Raw genomic sequence first — 17,442 nt, 5'->3', positions numbered from 1 at the left:
AAGACACTGCTTCCATGGGGTAAGGACCATCAAAAATGTTTTTTATTATTAGTTTTTTACTTTTTGTTAGCATTACTAAAAATATTTATGTGGTTGTTTACAGATTATAAATCACTTTTACATTATGAAATTTGTGTTGCCTAATTCATTTTGTGCAAAATGCCTAATGCAGAATCCTACATGGTAAGAAATTTAATACATGCCACTGGGGGTGACAATGTTAGGAACCATCAGTTATTTATCAAGACATATTTTCCCATGGCTAACTATGAGTAAAGCTCCTCACATTATAATTTTCTTCTCTTATTTTTGGCATTCACATTGTAATTTAAGGCTTAAATCCATGAGGCTAAAAGTACTGTCAGTGACCTTTTTGGTTTTATTTTTTCCTTTTAAGAAGACCATTTATCCATCTTATATTTATGGGTATATTTTCTGCTTTTGAGATACATCTATAGCAATTTCCTGAGAGATAGACTGTATTTAACTTAATTCTCTCAGGTAGCAATTCCAGCTACTGCAGTTCTCTTTGATTGTTATTCTTCAGAGTAGACAGGGAAAGGTTAGTCAATATCCTCTGCAAGTAACTGCTTTCACTGTGGGATTAAATATTTTCATCTTTTCATAAATATTGTTTTCCAGTACTTGGTGTTTAACTTCTGAAACTTGTCCAGTCTTCTAAGGTCTTATGGCCAAAAATGGAGACAGTGTATGGGCAATGCTCTTACAACAAGACATTGTTGGCTTTGTCTCTTGTGTTCTCTTGGAAAAGATGCTGTTTAGGTGTTTTATAATGATAAAATAGTCTTACTCCTTTTATAATAAAATAACTTTATATCTTTTATAATAATGATGATGATACTAATTTTAATAGCTACTATTTACTGAGTCCTCACTATGTCCTGAGGCTGTGTGAAGAGCTTTACATTTGTGATCTTGTTGTTTAACTTTTACACTAGCTCTAGGAGGCATATATTATCATTTATTTATGTATTTTTATTTTTTAAAAATATGGAACGCTTCATGAATTTGCATGTCATCCTTGCACAGGGGCCATGCTAATCTTCTCTGTATCGTTACAATTTTAGTATACGTGCCGCTGAAGCAAGTGCTTTTTTTTTCTCATGGGCAGGCACTGGGAATCAAACCCAGGTGTCAGGCATGGCAGGTGAGAACTCTGCCTGCTGAGCCACTGTGGCCCTCCCTATAATTTTTTAAAAATTAAAAAAAAAAAACCTTTTTATTCAGGTACAACATACAGAGAGAAGAGTGCACACCTCGTAAGTATACAGTTAATGAATTTTCACAAAGTGGACATACCCGAATAACTAACAGGGTCAGGTTGCTTTTTTTAAAAGTTGAAGTAAAATTCATACAATAGGAAATTAACCATTCTAAAGTATGTAATTCAGTGGCATTTATTACATACTCAATATTGCACAAACATCACCTCTATTTAGTTCCAAGACACTTTCATCACCCCTAAAGGAACTTCATACCCATTAAGCCATGACTCCTCATTTTCCCTTCTCCTCAACCTCTGGCAACCAACAATCTACCTTCTGTCTATGATGTACATGTTATTAGTGTTCCTACTTTAGAGATAAGGAACTACACCTTAGAGAGGGCGAGCAACTTGCTCAAGGTCATATAACTGACAAGTAGCAGAATAAAAAACCAAACTTAGCCTGCACGATTTTCACACCCTACTTTTAGTCTTTTTGCTTTGCTGCCTCTGTGATTATCGTAGCATCACTTTTGGATGAGAGTTGCTTATAAAGCGATGCTAACCATTTCTCTTAAATCATCCCAGAAAATATGTCGGATTGTGACTATCTGTCCAACTTGTTTACTGAGGAACGTATTTCACAAGTCCTTTGAAAAGTAAAAAAAGAGCAAGAAAAAAATGTAAGTCATACATTTTGCCTTGTTCATAAATGTGCACAGGTATGGAGTTACTGGTATAACTTATAGATATTTACTGCTGTGCCACTAATAAAACTCTTTATTTAGAACAGTGACCTATATACATGGAGATTTAAGGAACATTAGAATTCTATTACAGAACAAAGCAAAATGCCCAGGGAAAGGGGCTAAAATGTTGTCTTCTCCCTATAGATAAACTCACATATTTCAAGATTTACCCCTGGAAAAATAAATTGAAACTATAAATCAAGAAATATTGGTGAACGTATTTTAAGGAATTACTAATATTATGTACCTAGTGGTTTAAAAATACTTTATCTTTTTTGAGAAAAAAGAATGCTTAAAAATGAACAATGGCACTTTCTGTTTATAAGCATTTGTGACAAAACAAAAGTGTTAAGGATTTGCTGTATAATATGGGAGGAGAGTTGGGTAAAAGCCTCCAGTGCCTCTACTTACATCAGAGGTTCCAGAGACTTGGGCTTAATGAAGATGGCAATGGGATAGAGCTGGGCAACTTGCAACCGCTTGATAGCATTTCCTGATACATCAAGTATGCAGTGTTTGCCCTAGTGAAAAGGGAAGGAAAAAATGGAGTTAATTCAGAAAGAATGGCCATAATCCAACAACGAGAAAATAACATATACTTGTTTAAGTGGAAGGTACAGGATCCTGGACTTCTTAAGCTTCATAAACAATCACCGCAAAGCATAAATAAAAATTGATACACAGTCATCACTAAATTCTTGCAATAACTAATATTTAGTACACCCTTCCTAAGTATCTCCCACTGTGCTAGTCATTTTTTACATGTTTTATTTCAGTTAACTTTAATCTCTTAAATAATTCTTGATGCACTGTACAAAGAAGATATGTAGCCATATGTAATGTGACCAAATTCATTCTCATGAGGCTCATAAACTAACCCTGGAGACAATTGTCAAGAAGTAATTCTCAACTCTATGCGGTGGGTATGTTCAACTATGTTTTAGAGAAGAGAAGCCTCAGAAATATTGACTAATTTGACTAAAGCCTCAGTGCTAGGAGAGCTTAGACTCAGGTCCTGCATACTGACAGAGTTGCTGGAATAGAGACCTCACTATTTTACCCTGTTCAAAGTTAAACTTGGAAGAATGGTAGGTAATCACTTGAATTTAGAACAATTCTACAAACACTTGATGAGTGCTAAAGTGTCCTGCTCTCAGTATTCTCAATCTGGCAGAAGTCAGATACTTTAAATATTTTATGCTGAGAGGGTAGCACGGGGCATGCAAATTTCTTGTCTGTTAACAAATCAAATCTGTATTACATTATAGCACACCTCATTTAACTTGGCTTCTATTGCAATGAGCACTCAGAGCTGCTTTGTTAAGTATTTTTGGAAAAGTAGATTTGCCATATCATATTTTACCTCCCTGAGAGAAATGGCCTTGTTACCCTGAGGCTAGCAGACCTTTACACAGGAAGAGAAAACACATTATGTAGATAGGAACAGTCCAAAATCAATAACAGGGGATAAAAACTCATGTAAAATATCCACATGAAAATGAACAGAGTCCAGTGAATACTTGAACTCTTAAATGAGAAACACATTAAGACAGTTCATCTTAGATCACTTAAGTAATAAATTCCAAGTTTGCTATCCGTGAAGTGATGCATCTATATAAAATGTCCAAATACTGTGTCATTATTCTCTAGCCAGAACTGTTCAAATTAACAGTTTGTATCTACATATTCAGAGAGGAAAGGAGATACAATTATCTAGGAAACTCTGATTATAACCAGTATCAATATAGATGATGGAAACCAAATTTGAGAGAGAAAAAAATAGATGCAACTTTTAGAGTATTCTTGGATAGACATTAAAATTCCTCATTTATATGTTTTATGTAACAAAATAATTGGCTCAACTTATTTTTTCCTCCTATGAAATTGGTCCTCTATGTTTCCAGGAGATTAGAACCTTTATATAGGCAGACTTTTTTTAAAAAAATATTTTTATTGAGAAATTTTCACATACATACAGTCCATTCATAGTGTTCAATCAATATCTCACAATATTACCATGATCAGTTTTAGAACATTTGTACCACTCCGGAAAAAGAAATAAAAGAAAAACTCATATATCCCATACTCCTTACCCCTCCTTCTCACTGGGTATTTCAACCTACTCAAATTTTTACCCTTTATCCGCCCCCCCCATTATTTATTTATTTTTATCCATATTTTTTTTTACTCATCTGTCCATACCCTGGATAAAAGGGTCATTAGACACAAGGTTTTCAGAATCACACAGTCACATTGTGAAAGTTATATCATTATACAATCATCAAGAATCAAGGCTATTGGAGCATAGCTCAAAAAGTTTAGGTACTTCCCTCCAGCCACTCCAGTACACCATAAACTAAAAAGACATATCTATGTAATGCATAAGAATAACCTCCAGGATAACCTCTCAACTCTGTTTGAAATCTCTGACACTGACACTTTATTTTGTCTCATTTTATAGGCAGATCTTAAAGCCATACTCAAGAGCCTTCCATAGCCTATCCTCTCTTCAACTTTCTCCTCTATGCCATGCCCCTGAAGTTATCAGCAGGAAGAAGGGAATGGCAGCTTCTATACCTCCTCTAATTTGAAACTTTTGCCAGCAACAAACTGGCAGTTCTTCCCTTCTTTCTCTTCCTTCATCATGAGGCTCTCAAGTTTTCAGAGATAAGAAGTCACTCCTCCTAATGGAAAGAATCGAAGATCTAGATCTAAACAAGAAAAAGGATCAAAGCTCCTTAATGAAGTCAATATTGTTTATTAGAGCCTTAGGTGGTCAACCAAGGACACTGTGAATCCCTATAAACTTCAAGCTGTTAATTGTCTTTGGTTTTCAATTTCCCTCTATCTCCCCCCATGTCAGCCAGCACACTTTATTGAGTTTAGGACAATGATTAAAGACCTGGCTCTAAGGAGATTTTCTGATGAGATGTCTCAAAAGGAGTATTAATCAAAAAAGTTAGAACTGCAATCAGGAAAGCGTGATGACCAAGTTGCAGTTTGCCACCTTGGGACCTTCTTTAGGGAGGAGTAAGAAGATTGGCCAACATACCCTTTCTGCTACAAATCTCACAGACTGCACACTGGTTCCGTATAAGTTGTCATTGTACTGGCCAGCTTCTATAAACTTGTGCTCTTGGATATCTTTCTCCATTTGTTCTCTGGAGATGACAAAGTGATAGTCTCTGCCATCCACCTCGTAGTCACGTTTTGGCCTCGTAGTATCTTTATAAAACAAGAAATAATAATATTAAGAATCATTTATTCTTCTCAATTCTCCCTTCCTTTGCTCCTATTCTCTAACACATCCCCAATAGAGATATTTAAAGATATATAATATGGAGGAGCTCTGATATGGCTATGATATAAGAGCAGGTCTCAGTCTTCTCCTTCCAGTGTAAACAACTACAGAATTGGAAAATATGTGGAACAACTGTTTTCAGGCATCAGACAACAGGCAATATGGGCTGTGATCCTTGAGAGAAAAGAAACACATAAAGGGAGCTGTGCCAGTTTGAATCTATTATGTACCCCAGAAAAGCCATGTTTTAATCCTGCTCCAACCTTGTTGGAGCAGCCATTTCTTCTAATTCTTCTAATTCTAATTCTAATTCTGATTCAACATTGTAGGGTGGAAACTTTAAATTAGATTTTTTCCATGGAGATGTGGCATGCCCAATTGTGAGCATGACTTTATGATGATGGAGCTGTGACTCTACCCATTCCACGTGGGTATTGATTAGTTTACTGGAATCCTTTAAAAGAGGAAACATTTTGGAGAGAGCACAGAGCAGATAGAAATGACAGAGCCAATATGAAACCCAGACACTTGGAGCTATAGAGACAAAATGTGCCTGGGGAAGCTGCTTGAACCCAGAAGCTGAATACTCCAGCAGATGCCAGCCACATTTTTTCAGAGGTGTTCCAGACCCATCAGCCTTTTTTGAATTAAGGTATCTGTCCCTGAATGCCTTACTTAGGACATTTTTATAGGCTTAGGACTGGAAACTTGCAACTTAACCAATTCCCCTTTTACAAACCATTCCATCTCTGGCTATTGAATTCTAGCAGCTTAACAAACAAACACAGGAGTTCTATATTCACCCCATCTCTCTGCCTAGAAGCCATTTCCAAACAGAGATTCTGGAGGTCACATAGTGCTGGGAGATACTGGAATTCTGATCACCAGCACTGAGCATTTGTTTGAGACCTGTGGAAGGCCATGTTTTAGGAGTGGGATTTCTTTAGATCTACTCTAGACCTGCCTTAACAAAGTCTAAAACCAATTTGCAACTGGAATAATCACATCTGTTCAGAAAATTATTGCCTGCAAGAAAAAAAGAGCCTCAACATTTTATAAAGGAAGATAACAAAATCCAGACACTCAAAACCATAGCATTACCATGTCTAATGCACAAGAAAAGATTATGGGAAAAACAAAGAAGTAGAGGACTGTGTCACATAACCAAGAGAAAAAAACCAGACATCCAGTTATTATAAATATATTCAAGGTTCTAAATAAATGTAAAATGAGATCATAACAGTTAAATTGGAACTAAAAATCACCAACTTTAACCATTCTACCTAAACTTCTTAAGAAAAAAAGGGGAAAACAACTAGCAATATAAAAAAAATGTTAAAATATTCCTAATCTTTGATTCGGTTTTCTTTTACTAGAAATCTATCTTTAAAAAATGATAAAAAAAATTCAGATGAAGTTTTATCCTTAACGTTGTTCACTATAGTAATTTAATTTATAAACTATAAACAACAATATTTATTATAAAATACAGTTGCAAGTATATTATAATTCATAATGAAGAAACAGAGAAAAACAAAATGTCCATAAATTTAAAATGGCTAAGTATGATATAATGATTGTTGTAATTATTTACATACAGTTGTATAATGTTAAACAAAAAGAGAATGCAAATTTGTGTATATCTAATATATACCCCTTCACATGGAGCAAAAAAGTGTGTATAGACAAAAAGAGTAGATGGAAAAGCTACCAAAATATTAACAGTGGTGTCAACTCTGGGTACTGTGTGAGCCTCTGTGTATTTTTTATTTTCCTGTTTGACTTTTATTTAAGCATCTTGGGCAATATTTATGATAACCATGTACTTATTATCATTAAATAGTTATATTTTATGAAATAGATATAAACTATCATGAAATATTAAAAATGGCTATAAATTAAAAAAAGAGAAAGAGAAGGCTGTGCATGATGGAAGGAAAGTAAACTGTATGTCCTCTCAAAACTGGGGGATCAAACTGGATGTTGCTGAAAAGTACCTAGGATTTGGTTTGCCTGTTCCTATCTGAAGACCTTCTCATACATGTTCTATGGCTGGATCTTTTCCCAGAGCTTTTGCTGAGAACCGTTTCATAAGGTGTGGCAATTATCCTAGTTTTCTTTCGTCCAAGTACTGCACACAGGCAATAACTGCTATTCTTAAGTATTCCAGATGACATTTGCAATACTGAAATGTGAGAGACACTTGAAACATAACACTTAAAAAATGTAGTGTGAGAGAAATATTTGTCAGGATCACATTTAAGAGCTCAATTATCTGATAAATTAAAATTTCCTACTTTGCTTGTCTACACACATAGAGGAATGCCTCCATGTATTCTTTGTGACATTGTGGGGATGAAGATGGGAGTAGGCAAGTGGGAAAAATAAGGTGGCGGTGGGGAGAGGCAGAGTGGATAGACCTTTACAGGACTACAGCCAGAGGAAACAGGAGGCCTGATGATTATTTTCAATCACCATGACGGCAGGTCTTTAATGGTCTAGAGGGCAGAACAAAGTCTTGTAAACTTCTTGCCTTCATCTTCCCGATACCTGGGATTATTAAAACACATGGGAAGGTCTATTTGGTTTTAGGATTGACACATGACCCTCAATCATCCTAAGATAATTTTAATATATGACTGTGCTTCTCATCTCCTCCATTCTATGGAAGAAGATGCTTCAGTGGCATTTCAATCAGTCTGTAAGAACATACTGATGACTGTCATAAATCTTATGCTGTTTCAAATGCTGTGTGTATTTTGCAAAGGAAGAGGATCATCTCTGCCCTCTAGGGAATGGATCACAGTCAGTTCAGAGAGAACATCATTATACTCACCAAACAGAAAAATACATGGCAACATAGATGAAAAAGATGTTTGGCAGAGAAAATTTTAAAAGGTGCTTAGCTAGTTTGGTAATTGATGGCATATGAATCACTGGAGAGACGGCTGGAGGAACAGATTTACATTTTATTATCACAGAAAGGAGACAAGCTTTTTTCCTAGAAAAAAGAGAAATAATACTTACGAGGCACACAGGAGCCAAATTTGTCAGGAAATTCAGATATCAAGTCATCATTGATTCGATCCTTCATTGGGCCCAGGATAATTACTGGCCGGGTATAGTTTACTGCAGAGAGAGAAAAGGAGATCCAGATAAGAAGAAAGACATGGAAACAACTGCAAAACTGTTATTTTCTTGAGGTGAAGTTGCCAAATACCAAGAATTGCAGTGTGCATTACTTCCTTGGATAAATTTTCCATATAACCCTGCAGAGAGGAATTGATGTTTAACTCTCAGTATGTCTAGCTGTGCCTACTTTCTGTTATTTACTAATGGGGCTAAGCAATAGCAGCGTTTATCAACAAAAAGAAGCATCTGGAAGGGTTTTGCTTATTCTTAGGTTAAGCCTATGGGATGTCAAAACAACTACTGAATTTAGTCAACTGAATGGGAGAACAAGAATTCAAACCAGCTGTTTGGCCATTGTTTAGACAGTAACTTTAAAAAGTAATTGTTAGTAGTAACAACACCTTATGTTTTTTTTTTTTTTTTTTTGCCAATTTTTTTTTTTATTAATTAAAAAAAGAATTAACAAAACAATTAGAAATCATTTCAATGTACATGTACAATCAGTAATTCTTAATAACATCACATAGTTGCATATTCATCATTTCTTAGTACATTTGCATCGATTTAGAAAAAGAAATAAAAAGACAACAGAATAAGAATTAAAACTATAATAGAAAGAAAAAAAAAACAAAAAAAAACAAAAACAAAAAACCTATACCTCACATGCAGCTTCATTCAGTGTTTTAACATAATTGCATTACAATTGGGTAGTATTGTGCTGTCCATTTCTGAGTTTTTATATCCAGTCCCGTTGTACAGTCTGTATCCCTTCATCTCCAATTATCCCTTCTCTTTTTTTTTTTTTAATTAACAGAAAAAAAGAAATTAACCCAACATTTAGAGATCATACCATTCTACACATGCAATCATTAATTCTTAACATCATCACATAGCTGCATGATCATCATTTCTTAGTACATTTGCATTGGTTTAGAAGAACTAGCAACAGAACCGAAAAAGATATAGAATGTTAATATAGAGAAAAAAATAAAAGTAATAATAGTAAAATCAAAACAAAACAAAACAAAACAAAACAAAAACCTATAGCTCAGATGCAGCTTCATTCAGTGTTTTAACATGATTACTTTACAATTAGGTATTATTGTGCTGTCCATTTTTGAGTTTTTGTATCTAGTCCTGTTGCACAGTCTGTATCCCTTCAGCTTCAATTACCCATTGTCTTACCCTGTTTCTAACTCCTGCTGAACTCTGTTACCAATGACATATTTCAAGTTTATTCTCGAATGTCCGTTCACATCAGTGGGACCATACAGTATTTGTCCTTTAGTTTTTGGCTGGATTCACTCAGCATAATATTCTCTAGGTCCATCCATGTTATTACATGGTTCATAAGTTTATCTTGTCTTAAAGCTGCATAATATTCCATCGTATGTATATACCACAGTTTGTTTAGCCACTCTTCTGTTGATGGAGATTTTGGCTGTTTCCATCTCTTTGCAATTGTAAATAATGCTGCTATAAACATTGGTGTGCAAATGTCCGTTTGTGTCTTTGCCCTTAAGTCCTTTGAGTAGATACCTAGCAATGGTATTGCTGGGTCGTATGGCAATTCTATATTCAGCTTTTTGAGGAACCGCCAAACTGCCTTCCACAGTGGTTGCACCCTTTGACATTCCCACCAACAGTGGATAAGTGTGCCTCTTTCTCCGCATCCTCTCCAGCACTTGTCATTTTCTGTTTTGTTGATAATGGCCATTCTGGTGGGTGTGAGATGATATCTCATTGTGGTTTTGATTTGCATTTCTCTAATGGCCAGGGACATTGAGCATCTCTTCATGTGCCTCTTGGCCATCCGTATTTCCTCTTCTGAGAGGTGTCTGTTCAAGTCTTTTTCCCATTTTGTAATTGGGTTGGCTGTCTTTTTGTTGTTGAGATGAACAATCTCTTTATAAATTCTGGATACTAGACCTTTATCTGATATATCATTTCCAAATATTGTCTCCCATTGTGAAGGCTGTCTTTCTACTTTCTTGATGAAGTTCTTTGATGCACAAAAGTGTTTAATTTTGAGGAGTTCCCATTTATTTATTTCCTTCTTCAGTGCTCTTGCTTTAGGTTTAAGGTCCATAAAACCGCCTCCAGTTGTAAGATCCATAAGATATCTCCCAACATTTTCCTCTAACTGTTTTATGGTCTTAGACCTAATGTTTAGATCTTTGATCCATTTTGAGTTAACTTTTGTATAGGGTGTGAGAGATGGGTCTTCTTTCATTCTTTTGCATATGGATATCCAGTTCTCTAGGCACCATTTATTGAAGAGACTGTTCTGTCCCAGGTGAGTTGGCTTGACTGCCTTATCAAAGATCAAATGTCCATAGATGAGAGGGTCTATATCTGAGCACTCTATTCGATTCCATTGGTCGATATATCTATCTTTATGCCAATACCATGCTGTTTTGACCACTGTGGCTTCATAATATGCCTTAAAGTCAGGCAGCGCGAGACCTCCAGCTTCGTTTTTTTTCCTCAAGATGTTTTTAGCAATTCGGGGCACCCTGCCCTTCCAGATAAATTTGCTTATTGGTTTTTCTATTTCTGAAAAATAAGTTGCTGGGATTTTGATTGGTATTGCATTGAATCTGTAAATCAATTTAGGTAGGATTGACATCTTAACTATATTTAGTCTTCCAATCCATGAACACGGTATGCCCTTCCATCTATTTAGGTCTTCTGTGATTTCTTTTAGCAGTTTTTTGTAGTTTTCTTTATATAGGTTTTTTGTCTCTTTAGTTAAATTTATTCCTAGGTATTTTATTCTTTTAGTTGCAATTGTGAATGGGATTCGTTTCTTGATTTCCCCCTCAGCTTGTTCCTTACTAGTGTATAGAAATGCTACAGATTTTTGAATGTTGATCTTGTAACCTGCTACTTTGCTGTACTCATTTATTAGCTCTAGTAGTTTTGTTGTGGATTTTTCCGGGTTTTCGACGTATATTATCATATCGTCTGCAAACAGTGATAGTTTTACTTCTTCCTTTCCAATTTTGATGCCTTGTATTTCTTTTACTTGTCTAATTGCTCTGGCTAGAACCTCCAACACAATGTTGAATAATAGTGGTGATAGTGGACATCCTTGTCTTGTTCCTGATCTTAGGGGGAAAGTTTTCAATTTTTCCCCATTGAGGATGATATTAGCTGTGGGTTTTTCATATATTCCCTCTATCATTTTAAGGAAGTTCCCTTGTATTCCTATCTTTTGAAGTGTTTTCAACAGGAAAGGATGTTGAATCTTGTCGAATGCCTTCTCTGCATCAATTGAGATGATCATGTGATTTTTCTGCTTTGATTTGTTGATATGGTGTATTACATTAATTGATTTTCTTATGTTGAACCATCCTTGCATACCTGGGATGAATCCTACTTGGTCATGATGTATAATTCTTTTAATGTGTTGTTGGATACGATTTGCTAGAATTTTATTGAGGATTTTTGCATCTGTATTCATTAGAGAGATTGGTCTGTAGTTTTCTTTTTTTGTAATATCTTTGCCTGGTTTTGGTATGAGGGTGATGTTGGCTTCATAGAATGAATTAGGTAGTTTTCCCTCCACTTCGATTTTTTTGAAGAGTTTGAAGAGAATTGGTACTAATTCTTTCTGGAACGTTTGGTAGAATTCACATGTGAAGCCATCTGGTCCTGGACTTTTCTTTTTAGGAAGCTTTTGAATGACTAATTCAATTTCTTTACTTGTGATTGGTTTGTTGAGGTCATCTATGTCTTCTTGAGTCAAAGTTGGTTGTTCATGTCTTTCCAGGAACCCGTCCATTTCCTCTAAATTGTTGTATTTATTAGCGTAAAGTTGTTCATAGTATCCTGTTATTACCTCCTTTATTTCTGTGAGGTCAGTAGTTATGTCTCCTCTTCCATTTCTGATCTTATTTATTTGCATCCTCTCTCTTCTTCTTTTTGTCAATCTTGCTAAGGGCCCATCAATCTTATTGATTTTCTCATAGAACCAACTTCTGGCCTTATTGATTTTCTCTATTGTTTTCATGTTTTCAATTTCATTTATTTGTGCTCTAATCTTTGTTATTTCTTTCCTTTTGCTTGCTTTGGGGTTAGCTTGCTGTTCTTTCTCCAGTTCTTCCAAATGGATAGTTAATTCCTGAATTTTTGCCTTTTCTTCTTTTCTGATATAGGCATTTAGAGCAATAAATTTCCCTCTTAGCACTGCCTTTGCTGCGTCCCATAAGTTTTGATATGTTGTGTTTTCATTTTCATTCGCCTCGAGGTATTTGCTAATTTCTCTTGCAATTTCTTCTTTGACCCAGTCGTTGTTTAGGAGTGTGTTGTTGAGCCTCCACGTATTTGTGAATTTTCTGGCACTCTGCCTATTATTGATTTCCAACATCATTCCTTTATGGTCCGAGAAAGTGTTGTGTAAGATTTCAATCTTTTTAAATTTGTTAAGACTTGCTTTGTGACCCAGCATATGGTCTATCTTTGAGAATGATCCATGAGCACTTGAGAAAAAGGTGTATCCTGCTGTTGTGGGATGTAATGTCCTATAAATGTCTATTAAGTCTAGTTCATTTATAGTAATATTCAGATTCTCTATTTCTTTGTTGATCCTCTGTCTAGATGTTCTGTCCCTTGATGAGAGTGGTGAGTTGAAGTCTCCAACTATTATGGTATATGAGTCTATTTCCCTTTTCAGTGTTTGCAGTATATTCCTCACGTATTTTGGGGCATTCTGATTCGGTGCGTAAATATTTATGATTGTTATGTCTTCTTGTTTAATTGTGCCTTTTATTAGTATATAGTGTCCTTCTTTGTCTCTTTTAACTGTTTTACATTTGAAGTCTAATTTGTTGGATATTAGTATAGCCACTCCTGCTCTTTTCTGGTTGTTATTTGCATGAAATATCTTTTCCCAACCTTTCACTTTCAACCTATGTTTATCTTTGGGTCTAAGATGTGTTTCCTGTAGACAGCATATAGAAGGGTCCTGTTTTTTAATCCATTCTGCCAATCTATGTCTTTTGATTGGGGAATTCAGTCCATTGACATTTAGTTATATTACTGTTTGGATAATATTTTCCTCTAACATTTTGCCTTTTGTATTATATATATCATATCTGATTTTCCTTCTTTCTACACTCTTTTCCATATCTCTCTCTTCTGTCTTTTTGTATCTGACTCTAGTGCTCCCTTTAGTATTTCTTGCAGAGCTGGTCTCTTGGTCACAAATTCTTTCAGTGACTTTTTGTCTGAGAATGTTTTAATTTCTCCCTCATTTTTGAAGGATAATTTTGCTGGATATAGGAGTCTTGGTTGGCAGTTTTTCTCTTTGAGTATTTTAAATATATCATCCCACTGTCTTCTAGCTTCCATGGTTTCTGCTGAGAAATCTACACAAAGTCTTATTGGGTTTCCCTTGTATGTAATGGATTGTTTTTCTCTTGCTGCTTTCAAGATCTTCTCTTTCTCTTTGACCTCTGACATTCTAACTAGTAAGTGTCTTGGAGAACGCCTATTTGGGTCTAATCTCTTTGGGGTGCGCTGCACTTCTTGGATCTGTAATTTTAGGTCTTTCATAAGAGTTGGGAAATTTTCAGTGAAAATTTCTTCCATTAGTTTTTCTCCTCCTTTTCCCTTCTCTTCTCCTTCTGGGACACCCACAACACGTATATTTGTGCGGTTCATATTGTCCTTGAGTTCCCTGATACCCTGTTCAAATTTTTCCATTCTTTTCCCGATAGTTTCTGTTTCTTTTTGGGATTCAGATGTTCCATCCTCCAAATCACTAATTCTATCTTCTGTCTCTTTAAATCTATCATTGTAGCTATCCATTATTTTTTCTATGTTTGCTACTTTATCCTTCACTTCCATAAGGTCTGCGATTTGTTTTTTCAGTTTTTCTATTTCTTCTTTATGTTCAGCCCATGTCCTCTTCATGTCCTCCCTCAATTTATCGATTTCATTTTTGAAGAGGTTTTCCATTTCTGTTCGTATATTCAGGATTAGTTGTCTCAGCTCTTGTGTCTCATTTGAGCTATTGATTTGTTCCTTTGACTGGGCCATATTCTCAATCTTTTGAGCGTGGACAGTTATCTTCTGCTGCTGGCGTCTGGGCATTTATTCAGATTTCTCTTGGTGTTGGACCCAGCAAGGTTGTAATATTTTTCTGTGAAATCTCTGGGTTCTGTTTTTCTTATCCTGCCCAGTAGGTGGCGCTCGTGGCACACGTTTGTCTGCGGGTCCCACCAGTAAAAGGTGCTGTGGGACCTTAAACTTTGGAAAACTCTCGCCGTCCGGGGGGTTCGCTAGCCGAAACGGCTTGAGCCGGCCCGGGGTCCGAACGCAGGGAGGGTTGCTGGTCGCCGCAGCCAGGGAAAGAGCCCGTCCGAATTTCCTAGTCGGCCCTGGGCAACAAGCGTGGCGGGAGGGCGCCAGCGGCAGCGGCCCGCCCGAGAGAGTGCACGTTCCCCGGGAGTCACGGGTTTGGAAGGGGCCTCCCCCACCCGTCACCGTTCTCCGCGGCCTGGGGGTTTCCGATCCAATTCTCTCAGTTGGTCCGGGGGCTGCGCGTGGTGTGGGCGCCAGCCGTCTTTGTTTCAGGGGACCGCCTCTCCAATTCTCCCAGCCGGCCCGGGAAGGGGGAAGGGAGTAACTCCGGCCGCTTGCCACCCCGCCCGGTAAGGCCCGCGCGCCTCGGAGATCTCACCCGAGCTGCTTCTCTCAGCCAGCCAGCCGTTCCAGGATGGGGTACGCTGTCTTTTTTATCTCTGTTGTGGCTTTGGGCGCTTTCTGTATCGTTTCTACTCCCCTAGTAGGTGTCCTGGAGAAGAAACTAAGATCCGCGCGTCTTACTAAGCCGCCATCTTCAACACCTTATGTTTTTATAGTTTCTTTTCCTCAGCTTAAAATACTCTTCATTGTTCATTTGGTACAACTGATGCTTAAAGCCTCTCTACAATATCCTTATCAATAGCCTCCATGTAGATGACTCGAGGGAAAAGGAACACTCATTCCTGAAGCAGCCCACAGAGGGCCTGTACCTTAGGACAGGTCTGCTAGAAATCCCTTCTATACAGAGTTGACATCTGTCTCCCAGGAGTTTTGTCTATCAGTCCTGTAACCAGGACTGCCTAGAAGATTCTGATGTGCTCCTTCCCTTGTCTGGCGGGCTGCTCCACCCTCTTAGGAGCTGTTACTACCCATACTCAGCAGGAAAGTTGTTTTTTTGGTGACACGACCACCGGAGAGAGAGAGAACAGGAGCTGACTTTAGGACAATGGGATATGATGGGTTTATTTTTGTTAGTCTGTTACTCAGTCCCTCCTTCTATGGTGTCACCTGTAAGGGCCAGGAAATCAAAAACCAAACATGCCTGGAAACTTACTTTCCTGCCTTGTGACAGGTTCATAGGAAAGAATGAAGTCCTCTTGCCCTCCTGAGAAGAGAAGAAAGGAAAATTACAGTGGACTAACCACCAATCATATACCACAGCTATAAACCCTGTTCTGAAATACAGGAAACAGACCCAGTTCAGGGTAAACTTGCCTTGCTGTCTCTCCTTGAACCATTCCAAAATGTCCTTCATCCTCATAAAACTCATCAGCACTATTTCGGGGGACAGGTTATCTTTCTAGCCATATCACGTAGTGTAATAAGTAATAATAATAACGGGGGCCAGCTTTTTGCAGTTCAGCAGAGCAGTGACCTTTGAGACTGCCTTCTGTCTGTCTGACATTGAGAAAGGGAGCACAATGTCCCCTGCACCAAGCATTTCTACCTAAATTAAACTGTTTCGTTCAAGGGAATCTCCATCCAATAATTTGCTGCTACACAGTCAGAATTTCTATACTTTTTATTTCGTCTCCTATTTTATTTCCCAAAGAAGCACACTGCTCAAAAGCAAGCCTCAGCTTATTTCATTTATGGTACAAAAATATCAGAATGTAGTACAGGTCACTGAGGGTTTTACTCTAATGTCACTCCACTAAGAAAATGCTGTAGGCCAATTCTGAAGGCTCAAAAACTGAGGAATGCCCTAAGTCACTGGTTGTAACTCCTGCTAAATTATGCCTTGAAACTGAGGAAAGAGAACTAGGGAAGACAATGAAGTAAAAGTATCAGTTCTTTCAATGTTATTTGCTAGAAGTCTGATTTCCTGTGGGCCTCAAGTCAATAAATAATGGCGGAAAGTAAACTGGTTTTAGCCAATTATTTTTCAATCATCTATCTTACCCAACTGATGACTAGTCATGGGGATCAGCCCAATTCACAAGGGTCTCCTCTTATCTTTGCATTTGGTCAAAGCCTGACTATCCTTTGATGGAGAAATAGTTTAGGGCTGATGAAAATGACTTCCTGTCTGCTGATCTGTAGAGGAGGATTGTAACATGAGTCACAGGTAGTTTCTCCTGAACCCAAAAGGCAATTAACCTCATTGCTTTATAACCTCACTGCCTCTGAAACACAGTCCCTCAATACCATGTACACCTCCTTCAAAAGCCTGTGTGGCAGGGGAAGGTGAGTTAATTTTATAAAAGGAGTTAATTTCTTAGATGATTTTAATAATGATAACTGATTTTGAAAATTTAAGCAATAACTATAGGGTAAACGATGGAATACAGAGGTCTTTCTGGAGGCTGGGTAGCTGGGTGGGTTTGGGGGGTGGTATGTGGTTGGGTGTGTGTGTGGGGTTCTTCTGGTTTTCTCAAGTGTGAGAAATGCCCCAGGCTTAAGTCACATCTTGCTTAACCTTCAAGCAGGGTGGGCTCTCAGAATGCCAAGCTGCTTCCTAAAGGCATGGAGAGTGGGCCTTGAAGCAGCTCCTCAGTGGTATCTACCCATGGATGCTCCAGAAGTGTTCAGTAGATTTTCCCATATATAGGCACAGGGATGGGATTCAAGGAGTCAGATTCACAAATTTTTGTGCTCAGGAAAAGGAAGGAGTCCCTTTTAGTAAACAAAACAACTGAAATTCACAGGGTCCAGGTTAAAACAAAAGAAAAAAGAAAATGATTGATTGCTAAGCTCTGATTGTATAAAGCCTGAGGCAGGTA

General features: G+C 37.3%; 1 protein-coding gene and 1 non-coding gene across 15 annotated transcripts in view; both read right to left on the bottom strand.

Moving 5' to 3' along the window:
• The window catches only part of DLG2 (discs large MAGUK scaffold protein 2), a 2,206,106-nt gene that overhangs the window by 11,363 nt on the left and 2,177,301 nt on the right, over window positions 1-17,442 (bottom strand). For 12 of the 14 annotated variants that reach the window (XM_077113416.1, XM_077113403.1, XM_077113406.1 and 9 more), the window contains 4 exons: window positions 15,774-15,824; window positions 8,303-8,404; window positions 5,027-5,199; window positions 2,386-2,495 (listed from right to left, as the gene is read on the bottom strand). In XM_077113416.1, the coding sequence (XP_076969531.1) occupies window positions 2,386-2,495; window positions 5,027-5,199; window positions 8,303-8,404; window positions 15,774-15,824 (436 nt within the window). Of the gene's footprint in view, window positions 1-2,385; window positions 2,496-5,026; window positions 5,200-8,302; window positions 8,405-15,773; window positions 15,825-16,656; window positions 16,757-17,442 lie in introns of those variants that run through there. The other 2 variants (XR_013156681.1, XM_077113411.1) reach the window with 2 other exon arrangements.
• On the bottom strand, window positions 1,006-1,108 carry LOC143645313 (U6 spliceosomal RNA). Its single transcript, XR_013157037.1, has one exon. It is a non-coding gene; the product is annotated as a U6 spliceosomal RNA (small nuclear RNA).

The sequence above is a fragment of the Tamandua tetradactyla genome, chromosome 8 (genome assembly GCF_023851605.1).
Source record: "Tamandua tetradactyla isolate mTamTet1 chromosome 8, mTamTet1.pri, whole genome shotgun sequence".
NCBI classification, from domain to species: domain Eukaryota; kingdom Metazoa; phylum Chordata; class Mammalia; order Pilosa; family Myrmecophagidae; genus Tamandua; species Tamandua tetradactyla.
Note: the sequence above shows the minus strand (reverse complement) of the source record. Positions and strands in the feature narration are given on the sequence as shown.